General features: G+C 33.0%; 1 protein-coding gene across 1 annotated transcript; it reads left to right on the top strand.

The window, feature by feature from the left end:
- The first annotated feature begins 427 nt into the window (after positions 1-427).
- LOC129872472 (uncharacterized) lies at positions 428-991 on the top strand. Its single transcript, XM_055947455.1, has one exon. The coding sequence runs from the start codon at positions 428-430 to the stop codon at positions 989-991; it is 564 nt and encodes a 187-aa protein (XP_055803430.1).
- The last annotated feature ends 11,441 nt before the right edge of the window (positions 992-12,432 follow it).

Here is a 12,432-nt window from a genome sequence, read left to right on the forward strand (position 1 = left end):
CAAGCAAGCAAAAAATGACTTTGAGAAGGATGGCCAATCATTTCTTTCCTAATAGAGAAATCCTATATAGGAGGACTCCAAATTTAGGATTGTTGAAATGTGTTGACGCCAAGGAAGCGACGAGGATTTTAGAAGAAATACATGCAGGAACATGTGGACCTCATATGAATGGGTTCACTATGGCTAAGAAGATCTTAAGAGCTGGATATTTTGGGATGACCATGGAAAAAAATAGAATTCAATATGTGTAGAAGTGCCATCAATGCCAAGTGCATGGAGATTTTATATGAGTTCCACCAAATGAGCTCAATGTTATGGGTTCCCCTAGGCTATTTACCGCTTGGGGAATGGAGGTAATTGGACCTATAGAGCATCCTACATCAGGTGGACATCATTTCATCCTTGTGGCTATCGATTATTTCACAAAATGGGTGCTTCGACATACAAGGCAGTAACTGAGAAAGTAGTGGTAGACTTTGTTCGCAACAATATAGTTTGTAGGTATGGGATTCTAGAGTCAATCGTAACAGATAATGCGGCCAATCTCAACAGCGATCTTATGAAGGAAATTTCTGAGCAGTTTAAGATTGCTCATCAATATTCAACAACTTATTGGCCACAGATGAATGGAGCAGTTGAAGCTGCAAACAAGAATATCAAAAAGATTTTAAGGAAGATAGTGGATAGTCACAAACAATGGCATGAGAAGTTACCATATGCTCTTCTCGGTTATCGTACCTTAATCAAAACTTCCACTAGGGAAGATCTTTATATGTTGTTTTATGGTTCAGAAGCAGTAATACCTGCTGAAGTAGAAATTCCATGTTTAAGGATTATTCAAGAGGTCGGTCTAGATGATGCAGAATGGATTTGCAAAAGGATTGAACAGTTGATGCTCATTGATGATAAAAGAATGGACTCATTTTGTCATAGTCAACTCTATCAGAATAGAATGGAAAAATCATTCAACAAGAAAGTCAAACCTCGATAGTTCACACTGGGACAATTAGTATTAAAGAAGATATTTCCTCACCAAGGAGAAGCTAAAGGGAAATTTGCACCAAACTGGAAAGGTCCTTACATGCTTCATAGAGTATTATCTGGAGGAGTGGTAATCTTGGCAGAAATGGATGGCACATTGAGCACGAAGCCAATCAATTCAGAAGCCATCAAGAAGTACTACATTTGAAGACATCAAGACTAGCTTTCATTTTTTATACTCTTACATTCCATGTAAACATAACTACATCTCAACCTAAATTCTCATAGTGGGGTACGTAGGAAGCCCATCGGGTTCTGTCCTCTCTTAGAAAATCCAAACACATCATTTCCATGTATTTAGAACTACACTCGACCTGGCTTCTCTCGATGGGATACATAGGCAATCCTTATCGAATTCGGTCCCTTTATATTTTTGCTTTTTATTGTAATTGAACTACGTCCTGACCTGATTCTACTTGGATACATAGGAAGCCTGAGTCAGAATTGGTCATTGCATTGCATAATGTTCACTTTTTATCCTCGAACTACGTATAGACCTGATTCCCATTTGGAGATACATAATCAACCTTAAAGGTTTGGTCATACCTATAGAAAACCCTCCTTTATTTAGGTATCATTATTACATGAAGGATCTGACGAATGAGTCAAAGAGAAGCGTCATTAGAAGGCAAGACTATGAGAAAGATTATATTAGGATATGGAGAAGCTTGATGGACTTCAAAGCATGTCATAACCTTAAAATGATAAATGATTACTCTCTCTCTCTCTCTCTCTATATATATATATATATATATATACATGATATACTTCTTTGCTAAGAACAAACTATTATTTTTTTAAAAAAATACTTTTCTACTATTCCACCTATTTTTAAAAAAATACTTTTCTACTATTCCACCTACCAAATCCGCGAGTTGATACAAATCAACACCCCCTGCTAAACTAAAAATTTTCTTTGAGCGCAGGGAAATGTCTAGGGGCGTGACAGAAGAGGCCATTCGACTTCTCAAAATCATAAGCCAAAATATCTTTTCCTTACCTTATTTATCAGGAGTACTTTATACTTGGATTTGATGTCTAAAATATCTCCTTTTAAATGTTTGCAGGTACACTCGAGATTCAGATCAAAACACTAAAGACAAAGGGTCCCCATAGGATAAATAGGACAGTTTACTTTTTGTCAAAGATAACTCCATCAATTGGGGCTTGTCATTTATCCTCATCAACAACTCCTCTATTTGAGAATATTGTTTAACTACGTCAAATAAGATCCCTCAATTGGAGAACGCCGTCTAACATCGTTCAAACTCCACCATCTGGAGATTGTGTATAGAAAACACCATTCAAACTCCACCATTTGGAGGCTATATATAGAAAACACCATTTAAACTCGGCTATCTAGAGATTGTATATAGCAAACGTCGTCCAAACTCTGCTATCTGGAGGCTGTAGATAGAAAACATCATCCAACTCCATCGTCTAGAGGCTGTACATAGAAAACATCATCCAAACTCTGCCTTCTGGAGACTATAGATAGTAAACACCATTCAAACTCCACCGTCTGAAGGCTGTATAGACCAAACACCATTCAAACTCCGCCGATCAGAGGTTGTATATAGCAAACACTATTCAAACTCCGTCGATTGGAGGCTATATATAGCAAACATCATTTAAACTCCACCATTTAGAGGTTATATATAGCAAGCATTGTCCAAACTCCACCATCTGGAGACTTTATATAGCAAACATCATCCAAACTCCACCGTCTGTAGGCTGTACATAGCAAACCTCGTCAAACTCTGCGGATCAAGAGAGTGCATACAACATCGCCATACATCTACAATTAAATTCCATATTACATGCTTCACACCACCGGATACATGCATTACATTACAAACTCTACACCACCGGATACAGGTGTTACATAGCAAACCTCGTCAAACTCTGCGGATCAAGAGAGTGCATACAACATCGCCATACATCTACAATTAAATTCCATATTACATGCTTCACACCACCGGATACATGCATTACATTACAAACTCTACACCACCAGATACAGGTGTTACATTATAAGCTTTACATAATCAGATACAGGCATTATATTACAAGTTTTACACAACCGGATACAGATGTTATATTATAAGTTTTACACCATCGGATGCAGGTATTACATTTATAAGTTTTAAGCCATCGAATATAGGCGTTACATTTACAAGCTCTACACCGTCGGATACAGGCATTACATTACAAGATTTACACAGCCGGACATAGGTGTTTCATTACAATCGCCTCACCAGTCAGAGATTTTACAGTATCAGGTACTTTGCTTACATCGCATTCATCCCATAAAACAGAGACATCAATAATTGTTTGGACATGTACACTTTACTCTTTACATTAATATTTCAATTTATTATTTTTGAACCGCGACAAGTACTTTTCACCCTTTTACGTATTTTGCAGGACAACGTATTACAATGTGGAACTCCCTCTAAGCAGAAAACTAGGGAAAGCTAGTGGAATGTCAAGCATCCCTAGCTACGTCAAGGATTCTCTTTTAGAATTCAACTCGACTCAATTTTCAAAGTTTGGATTTGAATTTCATTTATAACTCTTTCACGTCTCAGTATCTCCATAACTCGATACTGGGGCAATTTATTTTGAAAATTCATATTCTTTTCTATACCATAGGTCTTCCGTAGAAATTACTTTGGAGCATTTCTCATTTCGAGTTGTTCCTTAGAATTACATCCAACCTGATTTCCCACATCTTGGGATATGCAGATAACCTCAGTTTGAACATGACCATATTCATTTTATTCGTGCTAACATCTTCGTACATCATCACTCTTAAGAACTCGGCGTTACCATAATCCAACACTGGGTAAATTTTGAATTCGATCAAAATTTGTTGTGATTCTACCATCTAGAACTACACACGGCCTGATTGTCGTATAGCCAGAGATATGTATGCAACTTAAAATTGAATCTTGGCCATAATATTTTTGCAAATCCAACTTATTTCATTGGGTCTATCCAAAATTATTTCATCAGTCAGAAAAATTGGCTACTCCGTCAAATTTCTTTGCTTGTCAATTCATCTTTCACTCCCAAGCAAAGAAAGGGCATGCTATTGACATCCAATTTTGACCGACCTATAACTACTTTTGGATTGCTATTCTACTAAATAGGCATATTTCAAAACTTATTCTAGTCTAGATATGATATAAATTAACTAGTCTAGTCTGTAGTTATCCTTTTTTGTCTGGTTTAATAGTTTATATTACCAAAAAAGGTTTTTTTAGCTTCCTTTTAGTCTCTTTAAAAGCTTGTATATCTTTTCATGGTCGTCTCATGTAAGTTTCCCAAAAAAATCTCGTTCTGATACCAAATTAAAATAATTTTGTTAAAAAGGATGATTTCAGTGTTTCTTGTTCAAATAAGCTGTAAATCCTACTCAGTACTCCCTCTCATTTAGTCCTTTTATGTTTGTTTAACGAAGTTTATCCCAAAGTTCCCCACTTTTCCCTTTTTTTATCTTCGCCTTTTCATCTCTTCCTCTTAGCTTATGTTCTTAACAACTTCTTCTTAAACCACACCCCAGACATATATTTGGCAACAAATTCGTCCTTCGTTCATCAAGCAGACTTTAATGCCAAGAATCCTAGAAATTTAAAGGTTAATCAATGGTCGTTATTAAGAAGTTAAGAGGCTAACCATATACAAAGGGTTAATTAAACTGTACAGTAGTTTACATATGAAAACAGTAAATTAAAGTAATAACATACTTTTGCGGGAGAACTTGGGTATAAAACATCATAAAACTTACATAATTAGACAGAGAGAGGTTTCCCTTTCTGGAACCCCCGAAGGCCTTTGCAAGAAACTTGAGAAATTTATTCAAACAAACACTCTTATTATTACACAAGCTTTAGTACATACCAGAGGTGGATGATTTTAGGGTGATTGAAGGATTATACATACATGAAGGGGAATATGTTGATAGAGGTTGTTTAATTTTTTTCATTCTCTCTTTCTAGTGTACACAATGCCTCCTTTTATAGGTATAAGGGTATATATCTAACGGTTCTTAATAAGCTACGTGGCCTTCAGATGAGAGGCCGACACCTTGAGATAAGATTCTCAATAATGCAAGTCGGGTGCGCTATGGGCCCCATCGTCACATGCATTATTAATTATCTTTTTGACTGACACAGACTGACAGACGCATGCTTCAACAGTTTTTCCCTCATTTGGAGGGTAGTGATAATGTGACAACACTCATTATTACAGGACAGTTATGGGCATACCCATATGGCACACTACTATTATGTACATAGGATGTGATAATACTCCTGCCACGTCTATGACCTTATCTTCTTCTCTTTTTATCTTATCACCTTGGCATTGTCATCGTCTCCTTATCTTCTGAATTACTTCTAAATTAAGTGTCTAAGTTGTGTAAGGCGATTGAATCAAAACTCATTCCGAGTCATCATCTTCATATGGATCCTAAGCATCTTGATAATTGTTGCTTCCATATTCACCTTCGTTTGAACATGGTGTTCTTACTGGACTGTTATCATCTTCGTCTGAATTAGGGACTAGTCTATCATTACTAGGACTTGGATTGTCTTTGTTAATAATATGTTTGTCTTGTCCTTTATTTTTGAAGAATTGTTCTAGAGTATGTTTAATTATGGACTCTATTTTGTCAAAAAAAAAATTGTTGTTTTAGAAATTATAATTTTTCTGGAATTGTTTTCCTAGAAAGATTTAGGTAGTCTTCTTCTGAGGAAGAGGACCCCTTGTCTTCACTCTTTGACAAAGTAACAATCATTAACGGGTTTGATGAGCCTTTATCAGCCACCGTTTGAATCAGACTAGCTATATCTTTATCCGATACAGTGGATTTCTTAGCACTCAGAGGGGAATGCACACCCATCTCATCCATTTTTAAGTGAGATGGAGAACCCATGTCTGGAGTTTGAGTGCCTGTATCGGTCTTTGGATAAAACTTGCTTTGAAATGTCTCAAGTTGTTTCATGAGAGAGGAAGACATAAATTAAAAAAAAAGCCTTAGAAAATACAACAAAGTATTGGCCTGAATTTATCACAATATCCCATTTCGCTCCCTTGACTTGTCCTTTTATGTTTGTTTCACGAAGTATAACCCGAAGTTCCCCGTTTTTACCCTTTTTTAATCTTACTCTTTTCATCTCTTCCTCTTAGATAATGTTCTTAACAACTTCTTCTTTAACCACACCCCGGATATATATATGGCAACAAATTCATCCTTTGTTCATCAAGCGGACTTTTAATGCCAAGAATCCTAGTTCTTTTATCTCTATATCAGGTTTGAAGGAGAAATATCAATAAGATTCACCAACTATAATTACATTAGCCAAAGAGAACTTCTGTCTCAACGTTTATTAGTGTATAATCTTTTTCGATATCCTCTAAGTATGTTTCTTCTAAATAATCTTTGTCCTGATTTTCTTCATATAGGTTCTTTGAAGAACATTAATATATAAATACCAAGTTTAATCTAGAAAAAATACCTACAAAAATAGAAATAGAAAAGTTAGTAAGAACAATAATAGAAAAACCTAAAGAATTAGAAATCCAAAATACCCAAGTAGTAACAAAAACTATAGAATAAGTAGAAGTAATAACTACTGAGATAAGTGACCTAAAAGAAATAATTAAAAGACTGGAAAAGATCTCGCTTTCATGAGCGTGGAAGACATAAATTACAAAAGAGCCTTAGAAAATACAACAAAGTATCAGCTTGAACAAGTAGGTTTCTCTGCATATATCCCGTCCAGTCAGTCTGATAAAGTAATACTAAAACAAAATAACACAATAATTGCATTATTAATAGAATTAAACATAAAGGTGAAAACATTAATAAAAGAAAAACAACCTGAAGTCAAGATCTCTAAGAATACAGAGATAGATGAATTAATTACCAACTAAAGAAAGTAGAAATAACTCCACAAAAAGAAAAACCGACAATAACTAGAAGGCCGCAAAAATGGACTTTCTTTCAACTAGATCAAGAAGAACTATCGAAGAAGAAAGGCCAAAAGTAAGTGCAAATAATAGAATTGGTAATAATATCATATCTAGGTTATTATCACGAAGACACTCTAGTGAAAAATAAAATCAGGAGTTAAATGAAATAATAGATCTCGATAGAGATTTGTAAATCTTTCAACAAAATCAACTAAAATTATTAAATCCAAAGACACTATGCAATGTGAAGTGCTTCTCTAGGGATAATCAATTATATAGACATTATAGAGAAGAACAAATATTAGCAATAGGATAAATTTTTTCTACCTTAAATCTAGTGAACCATGCTTTTACCAAAATAATTAAAAACCCTAGACTTATGTTAATGCATATGGGATTAATAGTCATCGGAATAAAAGGTTTGACTAGAAAAAATTTAGGATCTAAAATTTTAATAGTATTATATGATGATAGATGGTCAGACTTAAAGAAATCCATAATAGGATTAACAGAAATAGATATGACTAATAATGGAGGAATATTTTATATTAGCCCAGACTTCCTAATTAATTTAAAAGAATTTGAAAAATATATTAAAATAGGAATTCAGACAAAAGGTTCCGAATAAATGAATAATGGAAATAATTTATTAATGTGTGTAGGCTTTATAGGAAAAATGACCCTAAGTAGTAATACTAAGTTTAAATTACAAGTAAATGATGTAGTAGAGGTAATGGGTAACAAAGGTATTAAATTAATAAAACCAATAAAAATAAATCCAGAAGAATATGCAGGATTAAAATGGAATTTAGATAAACTTAGTAAACCAAAAGTGTTTGCACCAGAAAATCATTTAATGTATATTAGTTCTAAAGGAGAAACATTAATAAGATTCACCAACTATAATTACACTAGCCAAAGAGAACTAGATGAGATGGAGACAAAAAGTACCCTAGAAACAAAACAAGAAGAATTTATGAATACAGAAATAATACAAGAAGGTTATGAAGTAGATAAAGCTATAGAAGAAGTAAAGAGATTATACAAAGAAAATAGTTATATAGTCTCTAAATGTAAAGGATGTAAAAAGGGGAAAATGGATATATTCAAAACAATAGAACATTTTAGAATATGTAAAGATAGAAATGATAATTTAGCCTATAGAATAGAAGAATCAGACATAAATTATAATGAAGAAGAAAATGAAGACATTGTAACAATACTTAGCCACAGAACTAATGGACGAGGCAACTAGTTCGCATAGTGCTAGCCCTTTCCAAAGAACAAGATCAGCTTCGAGTGTTAGCTATAGTACGGGAAATCTACCACGAAAGGCGTGGTATAGACCTGATATAGAGATAAAAGAAAATATGAAACCAACAGGAAAAAAAATGTCAATAGAGGAACTATCAGACTACAAGAATGAGGAAACAAAGAAAAAATATTAAATATATTTGCCCATGATCCATAAATATGGAATACAATAATTGATTTATGGAAAGGAATAGTGGTAGCAGACTTTATAAAAAAAATTATTATGAAACAGATGCAGAGACAATGTATAAATACCTAAAAACCTTCTTAGGAGAATCATGTAAGGATGTATGAGAATCATACAAACGGACATACCCCCAAGAGTTTCAGGGCTTAATAGAATTAGGACCAAACCCATATAATTTTACAAATAAAGATATGTTTTATTAACAAGAGAAGACCCAAATAGTGGCTTAGTAGCATTACAAAGAAGTACAGTAATCAAACTAGAACAATTAAGTATTTCGAATTGGATGTATATCAAGAACTTTCTTAAAGACTATTTTTACTATTGTACTGTTAGTGGAAATACATTTGATGAAAAAATAGGAAAATAGTTATTTCATAAATTACTAGGAGCTTTAGGCAGAGAAATAGAAGAAAGATGGTATAAACGAGAAGGTGTAGTTCAAAACCCAACAGCCCTATGGTCTATAGGACAAAAAATACAAGATATAATGGAAATACTACAAGAAAGATATACTAACATACAAATACAGAAACAATTTAAACAAAATGAAATGAATTTCTGTAAAATTATGATATATACTACCCAAAGTTATGATAAAGAACCACATAAACAATGGAAGTATAAGAGACGGTCATCCTATAGCCATAAGCCATACCAATGTAAAAAATATTTCTTATTTAAATCTTCAGCTAAAAAGCCATATCTAAATAAAAATAGACATGTTAGAAACTATAGGAATGATAGAAACTATAAGAATAAATTAGAATGTTATACCTACAGAAGTATAGAACATTTAGCAAATATATGTCCCAAAAGAAACAATAGTAAAACCAGAAATTCCCAACTGATAGAAGATTTTTAAGAGACTTTATTAAATGTAGATGAATTTATGTTAGGTACGGAAAGTATATATTTAGTTGTAAGCGTAGATACAGAGGACAAACCTCAATCTGAATCATCGGATTCCGAAGAAAACAACTTAATTAATAAAATAGGATTAGAAATGAATGAATTAAACTTAGAAAATCTACAACTAAGTACTATGATGAATGTCATACAAGAATGTAATCATGACTTTGAAAGATAAAAGGGAATAGATAGTAATCAATGTAGCATATGTAAATGGTATCCTAGCAAAACAAATAGAGCTAAATGCAAAAGGTGTTACATATAAGTCTGTATTAGTTGTATAGAAGATAAATTAAAAGTTAAAGTCAATAAACAACAAGAAGATACTCAAATCAAAGAACAAGCTACTAACCTAAGATTATTAACATTAGAAACCCAGATAAATGACGTAGAACAAATGTTAAAAGGAAAAGAGAAGGTCGAAATTAGTAGAACTTTTACAATACATCTTGACCAAATAGAAACTAAACTCAAGAACATAGAAGAAAATAATACAAGCCTTATATGTAATGAAGATAAGAAGTTTGGAATAGTAAAAGTACTAGCAAGAATAAGGATTAAAGATGTAGAAATACAAAACCTTAGCCCTAGTAGACACTGGATGCACAAATTACCTAATAAGCAGAAAAATAGTACCACAAGATCTGTTAAAAACCTTAAAAGAACTGGTATCTGCAGTACAAATGGATGAAACTTATAATTTCTATGATCATTACATAGAAAAAGCACAAATAAGCTTTATAAATGCATGTAATGAATTTTAAAGACTAGCCTATGATATGTATAAAATACTCGCACAAGACTTAGACATTAAAATGGATTTAGTAATAGGTTTGCAGTTCCTTATACAAAATAATGGCAGTTTCTTATTCTCTTGATATGGAATAATGCTATTTATAAATACAACCTATACTCCAGTACATACTATAAAAGTTCCAACAAAAAAAAAGATCCCAGATAAAAAACAATTTAGAAATTTATAAATCCGCCACCAGTCCAATTCCATGTTGTGCTAATTGTGGTAACCATGGTAAATGTTCTTCAAAAAACCTATATGAAGAAAATCAGGACAAAGATTATTTAGAAGAAACATACTTAGAGGATATCAAAAAAGATTATACACTAATAAACATTGAGACAGAGTTCTACAATTTTCAAAAAGGAATAAATAAGATAGGAACAATAAACAATCCCAAAGATTTAGATAATATCGTAGGAATATTAGATGAAATAGAAATAATTGGAGAAAAACCATTAGTACATTGGGGATGTAACAAAATTATGTGTAAATTAGATATTATAATATTGGCTAAACTTTATGGATGTTATATCTATCTATAATAATATAGTTTTTGAATATGTTAAAGGGAAAGATAACGATTTAGCTGATAAATTAAGTAGATTACAACTTAAAACTAATTGATACGATGTTCTTTCAGCACGAGAACAACTGGCCAACAGCCAGCAGACAAGGGTAAGGGTATAGCCCAGCCAGACTCTTATGCTCACACTCTATTAGGTAAGATCAATTTTAGACCTCAAAGTACTGTAGACATGATGGAGAGAATTTACTTTGGTAAGTTTAATTTAATATTCTTCCCTCAATGTAATTTATCATTTAGAATAATACCAGAATGTACCTTTAGACAAAACCCAAAAATGTTTGGTAGAAAATCTATGGATAGCTATAATAAGAAAGACACTAAACATTTTATCGTAGCTAATAATATTTTATATCAATACTTCTCAGATAAAAGTACAGAAAATAAGTTTAAATACTATGTAGTTATACACGGCAAAACAAATGGTGTGTTTCAGACTTGAATAGCAGTAGTAGACTCAATAAATAGGGTAAAAAACCTGTTTTTCAAAGGTTTTAATAATCTTACCAAAGGTTTAGACTATGCCAGAGGAATGCTTGGGCCAAACTATTATATTTCACCAGCTCTTAGACAAAGCCCAACCCAAACTCCTCAATATAATATTCAGAAACACTCAGATAAAATAATTTTCTGTGATCATTGTTCTAGTATGACTGAGGCCTTCAAAAGACTCAATACAAAAAATGAAGTCCTCATTCAATAAAATATGAAACTTATGAAACAAATTGAGACATTTCAAAGCAAGTTTGCTCCATAGACCGATATAGGCACTCAGACTCCAGACATGAGTTCTCCATCTCATTTAAAAATGAATGAGACGGGTGTGCATTCCCCTCTGAATACTAAGAAATTCACTGTATCGAATAAAAATACAGCTATTCTGGTTCAAACGGTGGTCGGTAAAATCTCATCAAATCCGTTAATGATTGTCACTTTACCAAAAAGTGAAGATGAGGGGTGCTCTTTCTCACGAATAAGACTACCTAAATCTTTCCAGAAAGACAATTCCAGAAAAAATATAATTCTAAAAAGACAAAAAAATTTTGACAAAATAGATTCCATAATTAAACATACTCTAGAACAATTCTTCAAAAATCAAGAACAAGACAAACATATTATTAACAAAGACAATCCAAGTCCCAGTAATAATAGACTAGTCCCTAATTCAGACGAAGATGATAACAGTCCATTAAGAACGCCGAGTTCAGACGAAGGTGAATATGGAAGCAACAATTATCAAGATGCTCAGGATCCATATGAAGATGATGACTAAGGAATGAGTTTCGATTCAATCGCCTTATACAAATTAGACACTTAATTCAGAAGATAAGAAGACGACAACAATACCACATAAGATAAAAAGAGAAGAATATAAGGTCGAGACATGGCCGGAGTATTATCACATCCTATGTACATAATAGTAGTGTGCCATGTGGGTATTCCCACAACTATCCTGTAATAATGAGTGTTGCCACTTTATCACTACCATCCAAATGAGGGAAAAACTGTTGAAGCACGCGTCTGTCAATCTGTGTCAGTCAAAAAGATAATTAATAATGCATGTGATGATAGGGCCCATAGTGCACCCGACTTGCATTATTGAAAATCTTATCT

The sequence above is a fragment of the Solanum dulcamara genome, chromosome 11 (assembly GCF_947179165.1).
Source record: "Solanum dulcamara chromosome 11, daSolDulc1.2, whole genome shotgun sequence".
In the NCBI taxonomy this organism is placed as follows: domain Eukaryota; kingdom Viridiplantae; phylum Streptophyta; class Magnoliopsida; order Solanales; family Solanaceae; genus Solanum; species Solanum dulcamara.

What these genes read in the sequence shown, in the direction of transcription:
- LOC129872472 (XM_055947455.1), top strand. Translation starts at nt 428, where the DNA reads ATGGGTGCTTCGACATACAAGGCAGTAACTGAGAAAGTAGTGGTAGAC.